The sequence below is a fragment of the Octopus bimaculoides genome, chromosome 22, assembly GCF_046866305.1.
Source record: "Octopus bimaculoides isolate indiv1 chromosome 22, ASM4686630v1, whole genome shotgun sequence".
Classification (NCBI taxonomy): Eukaryota; Metazoa; Mollusca; class Cephalopoda; order Octopoda; family Octopodidae; genus Octopus; species Octopus bimaculoides.
This window is the reverse complement of record NC_142949.1, coordinates 26,270,531-26,292,121: the sequence shown is the minus strand read 5'-3', so window position 1 is coordinate 26,292,121 and position 21,591 is coordinate 26,270,531. Positions and strand designations below refer to the sequence as shown.

Here is a 21,591-nt window from a genome sequence, read left to right as displayed (position 1 = left end):
GCAAACAAGAGATGGTTACATTAGAGCAGTGGTTCTCAACCAGGGTTCATATGACCTTTGAAGGTCAATATAAGGTTTTGTTGTTAAAATCTATCTGTAATAAATTTGTTATACTTCTAGATTTTAATACTTTTTTTTAATGCAATTCTAATAATATTTAATCATAAATGTATAATAGGAATTTTTTAAACATTGAACGGCTTTGCGGGTCCATTTGAGTAAAATAAGAATCAAAGGGGTCTATAGACAAATAAAATTGTAGGCAACCACTGCATTAGACAATAGTTTTAGCTGTAGTCCTGAAAAGGGAAGATGGTTACAGTTGGTACATCTTTAGTCATAGACTGATCAGAGAGAGGGGGGAGCTAAACAACCACAAGGCACCAGTGATAGGGTACAAACTGAGGACTAACTAAGGACACCAATATCATATACATGGTTCCCCAGCATGATCGCAGCCCTTGGGCTGAAACTAAAAGTGATGGATTTAGATATGATGATGGGGGGTAGTGGAGGTTGGTGGTGGTGCTCTTCATGAGGATGGTGAGTGGTGGTGGTAGTGTCGGTGATGATGGTCATGCCTTAATTTTCAAAATCAGTTGCACCAAAAAGGTAAAAACAAAAACAATAAAAGACCTCCAAAAATAAGGCAACAAACAAATAAAATCAGATAGAAACCTGTCCCATTTTTCCTACCATATATCTGCAATCATTTTGTCTTCAAGGAATCAGCTCTGGGATGGCATCGAGTTTGAGGCGAGGAAGTTGAAGAAGCTTTAAAATATAAAAACAGATGATATTAATACGTTTTTCTAGATTTTGTGTGTGTGATACTAACATACCTCTTATAGTACTAGAAATTAATACTGTTATATATCGCAATAATATTGGAGGAATTTCAACCATGCTTCGTGGTCTGCTACCACAACAGCTCCTTTATAGGATCCAGTTAGCTCAAGACATCATCAGGAGGAACCACGTCCGGTTTCGGCCCCTACTCCTCTACCGTTTTGACGTGGCGGGGCCACCCCCTTTCAGAGGTGTCTTCAGCTCTGGTGTTGGGTGCATGTCTTCTTTCACTGTTTGTGACTGTTCTAATTCAACTGTGGAATGTCCCTCGCTATGGTTATTTTATACTAATATAAAACAGAGACATATAACAGGAACATGATAGTCAATTTGTGTATATGTGTATTTAAGTCTACAAATATATTAGATCTTAATTGTGGTTTTATGTTGGCAGGCAAATGTAAATTGATCTAATGACATACTTTTTCAAATGCAAATGCAGCAGACATAAGCAAAACTATATGCACTTCCCTCCTCCACCAATGATGCATTGATAACTCTCACTATTTCTGCTTATAATTGCATATGTGCATGCATATATGTGTGTGTGTCTGTGTTTGTCCCTCCAACATCGCTTGACAACCGATGGTGGTGTGTTTACGTCCCCGTAACTTAGCGGTTTGGCAATAAGAGACCGATAGAATAAGTACTAGGCTTACAAAGAATAAGTCCTGGGGTCAATTTGCTCGACTAAAGGCGGTGCTCCAGCATGGCCACAGTTAAATGACTGAAACAAGTAAAAGAGTAAAGAGGGCAACAAGTTGGCAGAATCATTAGGGAGTTGGAAAAGAATTCTTTGCAGCATTTGAGCATTTGTCTTCTTTATATTCTGAGTTCAAATCCTACCAAGTTCAAGAGCAATAAAACTGAAACATATTGAATGTGTGTGCATGCATATGTATTTATAAGTGTGTGTTTACATATGTATTACACATAGGCATGTGTGTGTGTGCATACATCTGCATCGGAATCAGTCTCTGAATGAGTGTGTGTATGTATGCATGCAGAATAAGTCTCTGAATGAGTGTGTGCGCACACATGTAAAAATACACATGAATGCAACAGTATATACAACAGTATATGCAACAGTTACTCTAATGAGTTCTGAGCTTTTCAATAGCTGTTTTCAAACTGAAATTCTGTGGTTTAGAAGGATGCTCATAAAGCAAAAGATTTTTTTCTTACAAGTAGACAAATAAAAAAGGAAAATAGAAAATAAAAGATAGAAAATACAAAATAAAAAATATAAAAATTAATATAAAAATTAATATAAAAATGACATAAAAAATAATAAAAGAATACAAAAAATAAATACAACAGCATGCATGAAAAAAAAGAAAAGAAAAAAGAAAAAGGTGTTCTTTTTCCTTTTTTTCCATCATTTTTTTGCTCTTTGTCCCTGGCCTGTGAGATCCCCAGACCTCAACACGTGTGATTTTTTTCTAGTAGGGATATGTAAAAGATCGCGTTTATGTTGCATCGCTACCCACAAACCTCAATGACCTTAAGCATTGAATAACAACAGAGATCAACTCAGTGGATTGTGATATGCTGATATGCATCGGGGAGGAATTCTCTTATTGCATTGATGTCGCCCATGTTGCAGGTGGTGGCCACAATGAACACTTGTAAGAGAGGAAATTAAAGATGATTGTGAGTAAATACTTGTGACTTAGCTGGAGTTTTCTATTGCTTTTCCTTATTGCGTAATGAAATCAGTTAAATCTTTTAGAATAACCCTGTGTATATATAAATTTTATATATACACAAAAACGCCATGAAAAAAACCGTTGAATAAAGGGAAGTTACTCCAACAGGTGTGCAGAAAGTAAGACTTCGTTCATAGAATCTGCATATACACACATATACATATATGTACACATGCACACACATGTGTATATATATAAATATATATATATACATACTCTCATATACATATACACACGCACACATATATATATCTATATACATGTAAACATACACACATATATATACCTGCATACACGCATACGCAGCCATACACACACGTATATGTACCCATGCACACATCATTGTGTTCATGTACACATATCTATACACACATGCACATACATACATGGATATACAAAACACTGCATATGCATATATATGTACAAGTATACACACACACATACATATAAATACGTTGTCAACATCATCCTCGCGTAGATATATAGACGTTTATACAAATAAAAACACATACGCTAAAACATAAACCCTAACCACATTCACATGTAAGAGTGTGTATGCATGTAATAACCTGCTCGGGTTGTGGACATCACTATATAGGGCAGACGAGTATGACATTGAGATGGAGAACCGCTCTACTTGAAGAGCCGATCTGGTTCCTGCAATAAAGACAGGTTCCTTTAAGTGAACACATAGAGAGATGTGCAGGTAACATCAAACCAAATTTCACAGTCAGATACCCTTCTTGTCACCAATTCTCACCTGTTTCCCCGACATGGTTTTCAGGGAAGTTTGGAACTGAACATTCCTTTTATAGCAATGATGCTTGTATGCAAGCGTCACATGATGTTGAGATGACAAAGGTACACACACATACAAATTTATATATATATATATATATATATATATATATATATATATATAGATTCAGTTGAATTAGCCACTTAAATTGAGACACCTCCTTAGTTCAGTATAATCTGCACAGCCCACACACACACACACACACACACATTGCATTCATTGACAAATGTCCCCCTCTCTCTCTTCCTTTCGTTCTCACCCACATACACATTGCTCTCCTTTCACTTCTGTTACAAACCCCCCACCTCTTTTTATCATGCACACACACACACACACTCTTGGACTCTATTTTTCAAGCATTAACAGATAAACTTTCAGTTTGTCTTTCTTATTTCTCAGACACCGACACACAGCCACATATGCATACCAACACACACATACCCCACTCTCTCCTTCCACTCAATCTCCTTTTCACACTAACTTTCCCACCCCACTCACTCTTCCTCACACACACACACACATGTGGACAACTTTTCTCCTTCCCCTCCTGCTCTTTTCTACCTCCCCCCTACATTCATTCAATGAAACAAAAGTAAAACAGTAAAAAATCCTCAAAAACAAATCAATAATAAAACACATTTGCATTAGTATTTTTCTGAGAAAACTGTCAACAGTTACAGAGTAATCTGACATAAAAAAAAAAGTGGAACAAGGAAGATAAACAACAACAATAGCAAATAAAATAACAATAACAATTTATCTTGGCAGAACAAATGGGAGAACTTGAACAGGATTGCTTGGATTTGAAAATAACAGCTAAACCACCGCTGAATTTTCAAACTGCTATATTATATAATGTGATTCTAGCTCAATGACATTGAACAATTTTAACCCATTATGTTGAGATTGTAAGGTCTTTGATAATATTGTCATTGAAATGTTGCTTGTGTTTCAGTTTTAGGTGAATGCTTATACAAATGTCTTACTCATTTATTCCTAAATCAGAGATGATAAAGTTTTGTGTATGCGCCATTGAAAGGACCCAAAAGCACTGAAATGTGTATGGCATCTTGCAGTCCAGTGCTGGAAAGAATTTACATCTTGCTCTAATATTTACTGTGTTTTTCACACAAGTCCGTAACGGATGTTATTTCAGAATAAACATCACAAAGGCAGTGAGCGGGCAGAAACGTTACCGTGCCGGGCGAAATGCTTAGTGGTATTTCATTCGTCTTTACGTTCTGAGTTCAAATTCTGGCAAGGTCGACTTTGCCTTTCATCCTTTTGGGGTCAATAAATTAAGCACCAGTTGTGCACTGGGGTCGATCTAATCAACTGGCCCCCTCCCCAAAAATGTTGGGCCTTGTGCCTAGAGTAGAAAAGAATAAATATCACAGTAACTGGCCTATGCACACACATATATATATGTATGTGTATATATATATATCATCATCATCGTTTAACGTCCGCTTTCCATGCTAGCATGGGTTGGACGATTTGACTGAGGACTGGTGAAACCGGATGGCAACACCAGGCTCCAGTCTGATTTGGCAGAGTTTCTACAGCTGGATGCCCTTCCTAACGCCAACCACTCAGAGAGTGTAGTGGGTGCTTTTACGTGTCACCCGCACGAAAACGGCCACGCTCGAAATGGTGTCTTTTATGTGCCACCCGCACAAGCCAGTCCAGGGGCACTGGCAACGATCTCGCTCGAAAATCCTACAGGAGCCAGTCAGGCGGTACTGGCAACGGCCACGCTCAAAATGGTGCATCTCATGTGCCACCCGCACAAGAACCAGTCCAGGGGCACTGGCAACGATCTTACTTGGCTTGCCGGGTCTTCTCACGCACAGCCCATTTCCAAAGGTCTCGGTAAGTAGTCATCGCCTCGGTGAGGCCCAATGTACGAAGGTCTTGCCTCACCACCTCAGCCCAGGTCTTCCTGGGCCTACCTCTTCCACGGGTTCCCTCAACTGTTAGGGTGTGGCACTTTTTCACGCAGCTATCCTCCTCCATTCTCACCACATGTCCATACCAGCGCAATCGTCTCTCTTGCACGCCACAACTGATGCTTCTAATGTTCAGCTTTTCTCTCAGGATACTTACACTCTGACGGGTATTCACATTGACATTACACATCCAACGGAGCATACTGGCTTCATTCCTTGCGAGCTTACGTATGTCCTCAGCAGTTACAGCCCATGTTTCACTGCCATGTAGCATGGTTGTTCGTACGCATGCGTCATACAGTCTGCCTTTTACTCTGAGTGAGAGTCCCTTTGTCGCCAGCAGGGGTAAGAGCTCTCTAAACTTTGCCCAGGCTATTCTTATTCTAGCAGCTACACTTTCAGCGCACCCACCCCCACTACTAACTTGGTCGCCCAGATAGCGGAAGCTATCGACTACCTCTAGTTTTTCACCCTGGAATGAGATAGAAGTTGTTTCCTGTTTGTTTGCAGTCTTTATTGCACCTGAGCATCTGCCACAAACAAAAACTAACTTGCTAGTTAACCTGCCTTTGATGTTGCTGCACCTCTTATGTGTCCATAGCTTGCACCGGGTACATCTTATAGAGTTACTACCTACTCCTTTTCTACATACTGAGCAGAGCCATCTACCTGAAGGGGTTTGTGTTTTATCTACCTTCCTACTTATTAGGATTTTGGTTTTAGCTAGGTTGACTCTAAGGCCCTTCAATTCTAGACCTTGCTTCTACACCTGAAACTTCTCCTCTAGTTCTGATAGTGACTCCGCAATTAGGGCAAGGTCATCAGCATAGAGGAGCTCCCAGGGGCAACCTGTCTTGAACTCCTCTGTGATTGCCTGGAGGACTATGGTAAATAATAGGGGGCTGAGGACGGAACCTTGGTGGACCCCTACCTCTACCCGGAATTCATTGCTGTACTCATTTCCAACCCTCACCTTACTGGCAGCATCTCTGTACATGGCTCGCACAGCTCTCACTAACCATTCTTCTATCCCAAGTTTCCTCATTGACCACCAGATAAGGGATCGGGGGACCCTGTCAAAGGCTTTCTCCATGTCAACGAAAGCCAGGTACAGAGGTTTATCCTTAGCTAGGTATTTCTCCTGCAACTGTCTCACTAGAAATAAGGCATCAGTAGTGCTTTTACCTGGCACGAACCCAAACTGCATCTCATCTAAATTGATTCGCTCCCTAATTAGTTGGGCTATGACCCTCTCTGTAACTTTCATAACCTGATCTAACAGCTTGATGCCTCTGTAATTATTTGTATCTAAAGCGTCCCCTTTACCTTTGTAGCAGTTGACTATATATATATATATATATATATATATACACACACACACACACACATGCAGGAAGTAAATAGACACCTTTAATTTTCAAAATCTTTTAATATGCAAAGCGAAAAAATTTAAATGTAATCGATAGGTAGGACTACATACTTTAGTATTTAGTTGAGATTCCCTTTGCAGTTTTTAATTCAGAAACTCTTTTTGACATTGAATTGATGAGCTTTGTGATTGTTTCTTGTGGAATTTCTGCCCACTTTTCATGCAATTATCGAAACAATTCATCTTTAGATTTAAGTTTCTGTCGAGTTTTTCGTATAGCTCTATCTAGTATGCTCCAAAGATTTTCAATTGGGCTCGTGTCAGAAGATTGGCTTGGCCAAGGAAGCTTTGCGATCCCATTTTCAGCCATTGTTGATTCCTTTTCGTTGTGTGGTATGGTGCCCCACCTTCCATGAATAAAAAACTCATCCTTCATTATGTTATTGTGTGAATACTTTGGAAGTAGTCCTTGCTTAAGTATTTCGATGTATTTTTCAGAGTTTATGGTTCCAACACATTCGATCAGCTCAGAATGACTATTGCTGATGGCAGCTCCCCATACCCTTACAGAGATACTGCCATGTTTTATAGTTGGTTGGAGTCGTTTCAAATCAAATTCTTGATTGGGAAGCCTCTAGACCCAAACACATCCACTGTATGAAAATAAATCTGGATTCATCTGAGCAAATCACTCTATCCCAAAACGAACTGGATTTTTCTGACATCTCCTTAGCCCATTTCTTTCTTTTTATGATATTAATTGGTTGAAGGAGAGGTTTTCTTCTAGCTGCTCATCCATAATACCCAAGCTTATGCAGATATGTAACACACGTTCTTGGACTAACTTCTAGCTGTTTCGCAATGTCAGAAGCCTTTGAACGGGGTTCATTTTCCACAATTCTCTTCAAACAGTGAAGCTTCCTTTCTGAGGGCCCAGGTCAGCTGGGACGAGAATCTGTTGATTCTTTTCCTTGGCTTTTGAATTGCACTATAATTCTATTAACAGTAGCAAGAGGACTTTGAAGATTTTCGGCAATTTTTCGCTGGCTAAGACCAGCCTCAGATTGCCCAACAATACGACCTCTTTGAAAATCTGACGGTTCTGCTGAATTTTTTAGTCAAATAAATTGACCCCAGTACGTTTTTTTTCTAAAGTCTAGTACATATTCTGTTGGTCTCTTCTGCTGAACCACTAAGTTATGAGAATGTAAGCACAGCAATACAACTACAAAAATACCCACACATATGATGGCTTCCTCAGCTTCCATTCACAAGGCCCTGGTTGGCCTGAGACCATAGTAGAAAACACCTACCCAAGGTGCTGCACAGTGGGACTGAACCTGAAACCATATGATTGGGAAGCAACCGTCCTACCACACGATCACGACTGCACCCATATAAATATGCACACACACACATGTATATATGTATTTAAAATTGGAATTGTAATGATTTCCTACTTAGTGTCAAAAGTTATTTCGTACACTTGAGTTTATTCTTGATGTTTTGTATGGAGTTCCCCTCTTTTTAATTTCCTCATATATACTGGTCAATGATGTCCTTCAGAAGAATGTATGTCTTGTCTAAAAGTACTTGAAACACTGTGTGTTCGTGTGTCTGTATGTGTTTTGGTCGATGATACGTCTGGACTGTGTGTCTTCGTGATCAGTAAACACTTGGAAACAATACATGCTTGTATGTCTGTCTCCGTACATACAGGAATCTGTGCATGCGTGTGCGTGTGTGTGTGTGTGTATATGCGGATGAATATTTCCCTGTGTACATGTGAGTGTGTGTGCGAGCAGGTTTGTAAGACAGAGGAAATGGACAACAGCTTTTCCATTTTTCCAGGAATTCACATGCCAGTGCATCAAAGTGAAGTGGTTGTTATGCGATCTAAGAGATTCATGAGTGCGTGTAAATATAATTCTCTTAAAATGTTGAGGCAACACGCTGGCCATTCATCGCTAGAAATTAAAATAACACCCACATGTATACATACATATATGTGTATATGTACACACATACACACATATATATGCATATATGTATGTATATATACATATACACACATGCGTATGTGTGAGTGTGTGTGTGTGTGTATATATATATATATATATATATATATATATATATATATATCTTTTACTCTTTTACTTGTTTCGGTCAGTTGACTGTGGCCATGCTGGAGCACCACCTTTAGTCGAGCAAATCAACCCCAGGACTTCTTCTTTGTAAGCCTAGTACTTATTCTATCAGTCTCTTTTTGCCGAACCGCTAAGTTACGGGGACGTAAACACACCAGCATCGGTTGTCAAATGATGGTGGGGGGGGGCAAACACAGACACACAAACACATACATATATATATATATACATATACATATATACGACGGGCTACTTTCAGTTTCCGCCTACCAAATCCACTCACAAGGCATTGGTCGGCCCGAGGCTATAGTAGAAGACACTTGCCCAAGGTGCTATGCAGTGGGACTGAACCCAGAACCATGTGGTTGGAAAGCAAGCTACTTACCACACAGCCACTCCTGTGCCTAGCCCAAACCTGACTGAAATTTGTCTCTAACCCCCTTTAAAAATTACGATTTTTAACTCTCATTTCTGTTACTGATTTAAACATTTAATCTCACGTTTAAACACTGCTGTGTTTCTTTCAGCTTTTTTCTAAAAACCTAACGAATTTGACCAGCATGATGTACTGCTGCCGGTTCTCCCTCTCCCTCTCTCTCTCTCCCTCCCTATTGTATTCTATCTCTCTCTCTCTGAATCACCACTTCTTCCACCATTTCCTCTTCGACTCGTGCGCGAACCCAAACATATAACCAGCTCGCTTTCCAACTCCACCACAATTTTGTATTGGAATCTCTATGCTAATAGAACCCGCGACGAAGCTCCATTAGCCTGCGGTACGCCCGCCCTCCCACCCCCTCCACCAGTACCGGAAGTCTTTTTAGATCATCTTCCGCAAACACTGCCTGTGACCTTATACCCCCCCCTCTTATCGACCTTATACCGCATAAAGATTGGGTAGTATATGAAGGTTGTAGGTATTGTTTTTGTTTATGAACTCTGCCAAATGCAAGCTTTCTTTTCAGGTTCACGACACTGCTTACCCCCATCCCAGGGTCACACGGGCCCACTCCTCTGACACCCACTCCTCCCACACTGTCAGGATTGGCACTCTCAACGTCAGCACGCTGAAATGTAGGTCTGGTGAGATTGTTGAGATGCTTGAACGGCGACGCGTAGATCTGTGCTGCATCCAAGAAGTAAGATGGAGAGGAGGTTCTGCGAGGTTCCTCACAGGCAAAGAACACAGGTACAAGTTTTTCTGGGCAGGGAACACTGACGGAGTCAGGGGCGTAGGAATACTTCTAGCAGAGAGATGGGTTGATAAGGTAATCGAGGTAGTTAGAGTATGTGACAGAGTACTTAAGATTAGACTAGTGCTTCATCATAGGCTAGCTACTGTCATTTCAGCCTATGCCCCTCAACCGGGGCTCCCGGATGGGCTGAAAGACCAATTCTATGACACCCTCTTGCAAACTACCTCGTCGACAAGAGACAGAGACCTTCTCTTTGTGGCTGGTGACTTCAATGGTCATGTCGGACGTCGTGCTGGAGGCTTCCATGGCATACATGGAGGCTATGGCTTCGGTTCCTGCAACGAGGAGGGAACCAGACTGCTGGAGTTCTGTGATGCAACCGATCTTATGGTTTGAAATACCAACTTCAGGAAACCTGCCTGTCACCTAGTCACCTACCAATCCGGCAGACACTCTAGCCAAATCGACTACATCCTCGCCAGAACTAGAGAAAGAGGGAGGCTTATAAATGTCAAAACCCTCCCTGGCGAAGAATGTACACCCCAACACAGATTAGTAGTTAGCAACTTCGAGATCAAGGCAATATGGGTGCCCAGAAGTAGACCGGCTTGGAGGAGAAGGGTATGGAAGCTTAAAGAGCCTGCAAATGGACAGAGACTTAGAGACAAGTTACTTGAAGCATTTGACGAAATAGACGGGGATATAGCATCATACAACGTGGAAGACAATTGGAGATTTCTACAGGACAACCTGTTGAGAGCCACAGACCAGATCTGTGGCTGGTGTAAAGTCCCCTCTTGACCCAGAGTAACGTGGTGGTGGAACAAGGATGTAGACGGGGCTATTAGACAAAAGAAACAGGCTTGGAAGGACTGGAAGAACGGTGGTAGCAGGGAATTGTACCAATCTTCCAGAAGGGAAGCTAGGCGACAGGTTTATTTAGCCAGAGGGGAAGCAAATAAGAAAAGATTTGCCAATGTTCTGCGCCGTGAGGACCAAAGACTCGAGGTATTTCGTGTTGCAAGACAGTGTAGGAGAGAGAATAGTGATGTTGTAGGAGAGAAATGTGTTCGCATGGATGATGGTACGCTTGCACTAAATGAGGCTGCAAAGAAAGAGGTCTGGAGATGCCACTATGATAGATTGCTTAATAAAGAGAATGAATGGGAGAAAGAGAGCCTGCCGTATGTCGACCCAACAGAGGGACCAGCTATCCGAGTTGACAGTACCAGGGTAGATAAAGCAATTAAGAGTATGAAGACAGGGAAAGCCCCCGGCCCATCAGGAATCACTGCAGAGATGCTCAAAATATCTGGCAGTGTTGGCTACAGCCTAGTCACCCGTATTACGAACCAGGTGATACACGAAGGAGTCATACCCAATGACTGGTGTAGCAGCACCATAGTAAACTGCTACAAAGGTAAAGGTGACACTTTAGATACTAATAATTACAGAGGCATCAAGCTGTTAGATCAGGTTATGAAAGTTACGGAGAGGGTCATAGCCCAACTAATTAGGGAGCGAATCAATTTAGATGAGATGCAGTTTGGGTTTGTGCCAGGTAAAAGCACCACTGATGCCATATTTCTAGTGAGACAGCTGCAGGAAAAATATCTAGCCAAGGATAAACCTCTGTACCTGGCCTTCGTTGACATGGAGAAAGCCTTTGACAGGGTCCCCCAATCCCTTATCTGGTGGTCAATGAGGAAACTTGGGATAGAAGAATGGTTAGTGAGAGCTGTGCGAGCCATGTACAGAGATGCTGTCAGTAAGGTGAAGGTTGGAAATGAGTACAGTAATGAATTCTGGGTAGAGGTAGGGGTCCACCAAGGTTCCGTCCTCAGCCCCCTCCTATTTATCATAGTCCTCCAGGCGATCAAGACAGGTTGCCCCTGGGAGCTCCTCTATGCTGATGACCTTGCACTAATTGCACAGTCACTATCAGAACTAGAAGAGAAGTTTAAGGTGTGGAAGCAAGGACTAGAATCGAAGGGCCTTAGAGTCAACCTAGCAAAAACCAAAATCCTAATAAGTAGGAAGGTAGATAAAACACAAACCCCTTCAGGTAGATGGCCCTGCTCAGTATGCAGTAAAGAAGTAGGTAGTGACTCTATAAGATGTACCCGGTGCAAGCTATGGACACATAAGAGGTGCAGCAATATCAAAGGCAGATTAACTACGAAGTTAGTTTTTGTATGTGGCAGATGTTCAGGTGCAATAAACACTGTAAACAAACAGGAAACAACTTCTATCTCATTCCAGGGAGAAAAACTAGAGGTAGTCGATAGCTTCCGCTATCTGGGTGACCGTTGGTAGTGGGGGTGGGTGCACTGAAAGTGTAACTGCTAGAATAAGAATAGCCTGGGCCAAGTTTAGAGAGCTCTTACCTCTGCTGGCGACAAAGGGACTCTCACTCAGAGTAAAAGGCAGACTGTATGACGCATGTGTATGAACAGCCATGCTACATGGCAGTGAAACATGGGCTGTGACTGCTGAGGACATGTGTAAGCTCGCAAGGAATGAAGCCAGTATGCTCCGCTGGATGTGTAATGTAAATGTGCATACCCGTCAGAGTGTAAGTATCTTGAGAGAAAAGCTGAACATAAGAAGCATCAGTAGTGGTGTGCAAGAGAGACGATTGCGCTGGTTTGGACATGTGGTGAGAATGAATGAGGATAGCTGCGTGAAAAAGTGCCACTCCCTAACAGTTGAGGGAACCCGTGGAAGAGGTAGGCCCAGGAAGACCTGGGCTGAGGTGGTGAGGCAAGACCTTCGAACATTGGGCCTCACCGAGGCGATGACTACTTACCGAGACCTTTGGAAATGTGCTGTGCGTGAGAAGACCCAGCAAGCCAAATGAGATCATTGCCAGGGCCCCTGGACTGGCTCTTGTGCAGGTGGCACATAAGATGTACCATCCTGAGCGTGACCGTTGCCAGTACCGCCTGACTGGCCTTGTAGGGTTTTCGAGCGAGATCGTTGCCAGTGCCCCTGGACTGGCTCTTGTGCAGGTGGCACATAAAAGACACCATTTCGAGTGTGGCCGTTTTCGTGCTGGTGACACGTAAAAGCACCCACTACACTCTCTGAGTGGTTGGCGTTAGGAAGGGCATCCAGCTGTAGAAACTCTGCCAAATTAGATTGGAGCCTGGTGTTGCCATCGGGTTTCACCAGTCCTCAGTCAAATCGTCCAACATATGGTAGCATGGAAAGCGGACGTTAAACGATGATGATGATGATGATACACACACATATATGTCTATACATATATATACATGCATATATATATATATATATATATATATATATATATATATATATATATATATATATATATATATACATATATATATATAAACATACATACATTTATATATACACACATATATATATACATACCTATATATATATATATATATATATATATATATTATACACATATATACATACAAACACATATATATTGCTTGACAACCAGTGTTGGTGTGTTTAAGTCACCCTAACTTAGCAGTTCGGCAAAAGAGACTGATAGAATAAGTACTAGGTGTAAAAAATAAGTCCTGGGGTTGTTTTGTTCAAATAAAACCCTCTAAGGCAATGCTCCAGCATGGCTGCAGTCAAATGACTGAAACAAGTAAAAGAATAAAAGGACATATATATATATCAATGTTTTATTTTATGTCCAGTTATAATAAAAACAATTTTTGATATTTTTTGGAGAGAATATATTTATTATTATTTAACAAGAACATTGTTGACAACCCAAAATTTGATGTCACTGTCAACACTATTCTTCATAATGAATAATGTATACATCTATGCACACACATACACACAGGTGTGTGAGCATGTCTGTGTGCCTGTAACGTCACGCTTGTTCTTTAACTTTATAAACTTGAAATTTCTTTTGAATGTCAAGCTAATAATTTTAACTGCAGATGTTCCTTGGACTTTGCTTCCCAACCACATGGTTCTGGGTTCAGTCCCACTGCATGGTACTCTCTGCTGTCTTCTACTATAGCCTCAGGCTGACCAAAGCCTTGTAAGTGGATTTGGTAGAAGCCTGTCATATATATGTGTATGATTATATATCTGTGAGTGTATATATCTGTTTTTGTCCCCCTACCAACCACAACTCGACAACTAGTGTTGGTGTATTTATGTCCCCGTAACTTAATGATTTGGCAAAAGAGACCAATAAAATAAGTTCAAGGTTTTACAAAAAAATTATAAGTAATGGGGATTGAGTAGTTCAACTAAATCTCTTCAAGGTGGTGCCCCAGCATAGCCACAATTTAATGACTGAAATAATCTCTCGTATCTAGAAAAAAATTATTTAAGCATCCTTGCTATCTTTTGTAGATGGTTGAGTGTGGATTTTAGAGAAAGCTGGCTGCTATTTCTAGCAGATTGTGCAATCATCTAGAGCAGGGGTTTTCAAACTTTTTGACTTGCGGACCCATTTATATTTCAGGCTTTACCTTAGGAACCCCCTTATAAACGCTTATGAAATTTATACATAAATATTTGCTTAAAATAACATATATTTTTACATTTATTTATTTATTTAACAGTATTTAACAAATAGGTTTATTGCCAATTAAAAGATTTCGATTAAAAAACATATCTAAAATCAAATTGCCCATAAAAAGTATTTGCTGTCCACGGACCCCCTGTGGTCCACGGACCACAGTTTGAAAACCCCTGATCTAGAGGACCCCTCTTGATTTTGTTTCATATGCTGAATTGTTGTTGTGCAGACTTCAGATCAATCTTGACTGCACACAGATTATTGGGAAACTGTCTACTTCGGTTTCAGTTTTTCTATTCACTAACGCACACCTGTCAGCAAGTTGAATGCATCCAGGCACAGCTGAATACCCGCTGGTACGATTTCAAATCATTCAACTGTAAAGTGAGAATCTATGAGTGTGTAATGAGACACAAAGAAGCCAGCGCCATTTTCAAACAGCGAGATCTTGCCTGAAACCATTGCCATACACAAGACAAAAACGAGATCTCGCCTACAACCATTATCTAAGGAAAAGATAACATTTTCCCTCTCGTTCTTCTCACGCTGATGCTGATCACAGGACTTCGAAGCCAGGAGCTCACAGAAGACTTTTGTCCCGTTGTGATACTACATGCATTGTCTCCAGAAGTTATTGAACCTCATGTGTATGGGAGAGAAGGCTAAATATGCACTGCTGTGAAGATGGTTACTGAAAACAAACCCCTTGTATGAAGCACCTGTGAATAAACGGTTACTCTCTTTTACTCTTTTACTTGTTTCAGTCATTTGACTGTGGCCATGCTGGAGCACCGCCTTTAGTCAAGAAAATCGACCCCAGGACTTATTCTTTGGAAGCCTAGTACTTATTCTTTCGGTCTCTTTTTGCTGAACCGCTAAGTTACGGGGACGTAAACACTCCAGCATCGGTTGTCAAGCGATGGTGGGGGGACAAACACAGACACACAAACACATATATATATATATATATATATATATATATATATATATATATATATATATATACATATATACGATGGGCTTTTTTCAGTTTCCGCCTACCAAATCCACTCATAAGGCTTTGGTCAGCCCGAGGCTATAGTAGAAGACACTTGCCCAAAGTGCCACGCAGTGGGACTGAACACGGAACCATGCGGTTGGTAAGCAAGCTACTTACCACACAGCCACTCCTGCGCCTATAAAAAAGAAGTTCCCATGCCGGGAATCGAACCCGGGCCGCCTGGGTGAAAGCCAGGAATCCTTGAATTTATTGAATTTACTCTACCTGAGAACTTCATTCTTTGTATTTCTACCTCCTTGAATCAACTGAATAATTATAATGGAAGATGATACCCCAGAAGTATCATAAAAAACCTTCCTCCCATTACAAGTGTATCAAATGCAATCGAGCAGAGACACCCTTCATAAGAGACATGACACAATGTGATGTATTAAGCAAATGGCACTTTAACACTAACGTTTAAATTCATAATGGTGTTGTGTGTGTGAGTGGGGTGAGTAGTACATGAGTTTGTATGTGAGAGTGAGGGTGTTTAAAAATGCACATTGTTATTAGAAAAGGAAGTAAGCAATCTGGGGATCAATTAGATAAAAGAAACTTTGCTACACTAAATATAACAGGATCTTGTGGGCTGAATATTCCAAGAATTATATTGAAATAAATTCTGTGAATTAAGAACACACACACACATACATACAAAACCATACTCATGCATACTAATGTATGTGTATATGTACATGTAAGTATGTTTGTATGTATGTGTGTGTATGTCTGTTCCCTTTTGTTTTTCAGTATTTGAAGCCTTCTTGTAAGAAAGGACCTGATTTCTAACAAAGCTACAAAGCCCCATTGTTGAAATGCAGATAACAAAAGCAAATTCATATTTTGAACTTGAGTAAGTTTTACTGTTCTGCTCACAGAATGCATGGAAATGTGCAAGTTAGCGAGTTGATTCCTTTTTCTGCAAACCCTACCTTATCCAGATTGTCACTCAGTCATTTTCACACATATATAGATATACATGCACAAATACATATGCACACACATATATACTAATATATAAATATTGTGTTGCTGTTGCTGTTGGCACTCCGTTGCTTATGAAGTCGAGGGTTCCAGTTGATCCGATCAACGGAACAGCCTGCTCATGAAATTAACGTGCAAGTGGCTGAGCACTCCACAGACACGTGTAGCCTTAACGTAGTTCTCGGGGATATTCAGCGTGACACAGTGTGACAAGGCTGACCCTTTGAATTACAGGCACAACAGAAACAGGAAGAGTTAGAGAAAGTTGTGGTGAAAGAGTACAGCAGGGTTCGCCACCATCTCCTGCCGGAGCCTCGAGGAGCTTTAAGTGTTTTCGCTCAATAAACACTCACAACGCTCGGTCTGGGAATCGAAACCGCGATCCTATGACTGCGAGTCCGCTGCCCTAACCACTGGGCCATTGCACCTCCACTTATATAAATACACACAGACACACACACATATATACATATACAAATATACACACACATACTCACCTTGTAACTTGAGAGTACACTCTGACATGTCATCACCAACATCTCTATCTTCTTCCTAGTTATTCCCCCTACTCCTCTATAAGACGGCCATCATCATCATCTTCCAGTTTAATGTATTTGGCTCATGTAATAAATTTTATGTGCAGACTCTGTGTGTATGTGTGTGTGTTTAGATGCAGGTATGGCTGTGCGGTAAGAAGTTTGCTTTTTAACCACATGGTTCTCGGTTCAGTCCCACTGCATGGAACCTTGGACAAGTGTCTTCTATTATAGCCTCAGGTCGATCAAAGCCTTGTGAGTGGATTTGGTAGATGGAAACTGAAAGAAGCCCATTGTATATATGTGTGTATGTGTATGTGTCTGTGTGTTTTTGTACCTGTGTTTGTCCTCTACCACTACTTGACAACCGCCGTTGGCATGTTTACATCACTGTAACTTAGCAGTTCAGCAAAAGAGACAGATAGAACGAAAAACCAGGGGTCACTTCATTCAACTAAAAGTTCTTCAAAGTGGTGCTCCAGCATGGCCATAGTCTAATGACTGAAACAAGTAAACGATAAAAAGATAAAGATATCGTTATCAGGTGTATTCACTGATATATTTCTCGTCATACATTTGTGTTGAAAAACAAAACCACGTGAGCAGAATTTAGGTAGGTTGAAATATGCTTGTCACATATTTCAAATGCTAAAATGGCAGACACATTGCAGTTGGCATTGAGAAAAGAAATCTCTCTTATGGGTAAAAAGGTGTGAAAACACTGGTTTGTTCAATGTTGTCCTCTATTAGGTATCTCAGACATTGATGTATTAAGTTTTTGGCTCTTGTCAATGAGATGTACTTTGCCGTAGGGAAGTTGTCTGCCTTATCAGTCAACAGATGGTGCTCTGTTGAACAGAAAATGCTCTGTTCATGAGTAAGAATTGTTTTGACTCTTATTTCTAGCCATGCTGGTCCTAACTTGCAACCTTGGTCACTTTTAGTGACAATTGTATTTGTGCCTTTTGGTTTTAAATTGCGTCTAGCCACTTAAATAATTTACAAATTTCACTTTACCATTTTACTGAATCAGTCCCTGACTGCTATGGTATTTTCTATAAACTCACAAGGTGAGTTAGCTTTGTGGGTAAGAGTTGTTTTGACTTATTTCTAACACTGCTGGGGCTAACTTGCACCCTTAGTCACTTTTAGTGATGACAACCCATGCTAGCATGAAAAGCGGACACTAAACGACGACGATGATGATGATGATGATGATGATATAATTTATTATATGTATTTATTTTCTCTTAGTTAATAATTAACTCCGACAAAATAAATTGGTTAATAAATACCAGGGTAGCAAAGATCACAGAATGACTGTGGTGTAACTCCTGTTTATGAGGTAGATACTCCCTGTTATTTTGGGTATTTGAGTAAATATAAAAATTTAATAAATGGAGTAATATGCATATGTTAAATGAATTCTTTTATTTCTGACATATGTTTCCTTTGGAAGGAACCATTCGTAATCTTCGAAACATATGTCGGAAATAAAAGAATTCATTTAACATATGCATATTACTCCATTTATTATATATATATATATATATATATATATATATATATATATATATATATATAAGCGTGTGTATACATATCATCATCATTTCACAACTATCTTCCATGCTGTATATACATACATACATACACACACACATGCATACATAACAGGAGATTGAAAAAAAAAAATTTTGGTATTCTTTATTCACCATTACACATTTTTCATTTGCTAATGTGCGTGTCTTCAGTCACCCTGACATTTGTGTGCTGACTGTAAAACGGCCACCATTTATAAAAACAGTGTCAGTTGTCTGCAATCTGCTGTGAAAACATATCTACCCATTGAGCTGTTGATTATTTGAACATCTGGGAGGAAATATTACTTTGCCTGGAAACAAGCACTGGTCAGCAAGATGAATGAAAAGCATCTAGCTGTAGAAAAACCGCATCAATAAATTCAATCTGACACAAGGAAGCAAGGAAAAAGAAGTAAAAGCTAAAAGTGATGATGAAGATAGTGGTGATGATGATGGTGGTGGTATATGTTTATGAAACTTGCTCTGTTTTTCATATATTCCTACAAACTACTAGTGTCAGACTGTGTTTGTTAAGCAACGGCAGAGAGAGAGAGAGAGAGAGAGAGAGAGAGAAAGAGACTGGCACCCTAATTGTATGAAATCTTATCCAGTTCAATGCATGAAACTGTGTTAAATACACCAGCTCTCTCAGTTCTCCATCCTACGCCCTACTTGACGGTTACAAGATATTTATATATAAATATGTACATACAACTCACATGTTTGTATGTAGATAGGCACATATATGCAGATGTGTATGTGTGTGTGTGTGTGTGTGTGTGTGTGTGTATAAATATACATATATGTACAAACACACACACACAAGTGCACATGGAGGCTTGTTTTTGTTGTGTGCGTGTGACTGATGTTACTTGGACAAGTCTCTTTTTTTAAAATGTTGGGTGTGTCTGATTTATTTGCATATAAATATGACACCCACTCACCTGCAAATATACACGCACACATAGATATATATACAAACATACAAAAATATGTGTGCACATACATGTTTTCATACATTAAATCCATATACACTTATACATGTCTACATACACTCTCCTGCCTGCACACACATGCGCACACACACATGCATACACACCTTGTTGCCATTATTGTCAAGCCTTAAGATGGCGAGCTGGCAGCACACCAGGCGAGATGCTTAGCAGTATTTCATCTGTCTTTACGTCCTGAGTTCAAATTCCACCGAGGTCAACTTTGTCTTTCATCCTTTCGGGATTGATGCATTAAGTACCAGTTGCATACTTGGGTCAATCTAATCGACTGGGCCTCCTCCCCCAAAATTTCAGGCCTTGTGCCTAGAGTAGAAAAGATTATTGTCAAGCCTTTCTCTTCTTTTTCAGTCTTCTTCATTTCACAATGAAGTGGAGCACAAATCAAGACATGACACAGTTGGCCAATATCTATACTGTTGGCATTATAAAATCAAAACTGCTGACAAGTGATATAATCACCACCTTGGGGCTGTTTCTGAGGGAGAAAATGTAATGAATTTGGGGATTTTCCAGTACAAACAGACAGAACCATCAAAGCTAATAAACCGCATATTATTGCGGAAGACGAAAACAATAAAGCCCTTGTGATCATAAAATCTCAACAAAAGAATTTGACAAGCTCAGAAAATATAAAGATTTGCTAAATGAAATTTTTAAAATGTGGCATCCCAAGGCAGTTACAATACCAGTGATTGTTGGAGTACTAGGAATGATCAAAAAAAGGAACTGAAAATTATTTGAGAATGACCCCTAGCTTACCGTCCATGCAAGAAGTGCAGAAGATTGTTTTAGCTGGTACATTACACACATTGAGAAGAGCATTGTTGCCGTGAGAACGATTACCACCCGTGCAAATTTTTTTTTCACATAACTTTATAAATAAACAATCTTTGTCCCAAGTGTCAGGAAGACACCTGGTAAAACATGGAAACAAAAACTGAAAGAAGGAAAACTCAATCATGATAATAACTCAGTAATGTTAAAGATAATCGCTTACCAGGAAACAGTGAAAACTAAAACTGGAAGCAATTATGAGGGCTGAGGACCAAGTGCCACTCATGTTTAAGTGGGACTTGATGCAATTATGCTGTCTTGATATGATTGGTGTTTGTGTTTATTTGATTGAAAGAGACAAAACTGCTATGTTTGTTTCCCTTAGAGACATGGATCTCTTGAAGGTCTCCATTTATGGAATCTCAGCAAGGTTGGTGTGTGGTGTCTAAGCTTGCACGTGGTTATGGGGCAGATGGGAAACAGTATGGAGGAATGAAAGGCTAGATCATGTATCATTTGCATAAGAACAGTGGTCCTCCAAGCAGGCTGTAGGGACCTTGCTTGGCCAGATCATGTATCATTTTCATAAGGACAGTGGTCCTCCAAGCAGTTGGGCCTCCAAGCAGGCTGTAGGGACCTTGCTTGGCCAGATCATGTATCATTTGCATAAGGACAGGTGTTGACTGATGAAAAGGTAAATATGTCATTAGAGTATAGAAAGAGAAAGAAAGTGGAAGAAAACTGAGCCTTGGGGCATGCCATGGGTGATAGAGTGCTGGACAGAAAGTGCTCTGCCAACACATAACATGCTGGGGTAGGCTAATAGAAAGCACCTGATCCAAGGTGCCCACACACATGCATACATGTGTGTGTGCACGCACATACACACACACATAATAACATTATACATTAATACCGTTTTGTTGTTGGCACTCCGTCGCTTACGACGTCGAGGGTTCCAGTCGATCTGATCAACGGAACAGCCTGCTCGGGAAATTAACATGCAAGTGGCTGAGTACTCCACAGACACATGTACCCTTAACGTAGTTCTCGGGGATATTCAGCGTGACACAGTGTGACAAGGCTGACCCTTTGAATTACAGGCACAACAGA

The 21,591-nt window shown here is 40.3% G+C and overlaps 1 protein-coding gene across 7 annotated transcripts in view; it reads right to left on the bottom strand.

Annotated features, from left to right (window-relative positions):
* The window catches only part of LOC106872786 (serine--tRNA synthetase-like protein Slimp), a 99,409-nt gene that overhangs the window by 1,891 nt on the left and 75,927 nt on the right, over nucleotides 1-21,591 (bottom strand). For 4 of the 7 annotated variants that reach the window (XM_089339882.1, XM_089339883.1, XM_089339880.1 and 1 more), the window contains exon 17: nucleotides 697-774. In XM_089339882.1, coding sequence (XP_089196008.1) covers nucleotides 721-774 — 54 coding nt within the window. In that variant the 3' untranslated portion in view covers nucleotides 697-720. Of the gene's footprint in view, nucleotides 1-678; nucleotides 775-21,591 lie in introns of all 7 variants that reach the window. The other 3 variants (XM_089339886.1, XM_089339885.1, XM_089339884.1) reach the window with 1 other exon arrangement.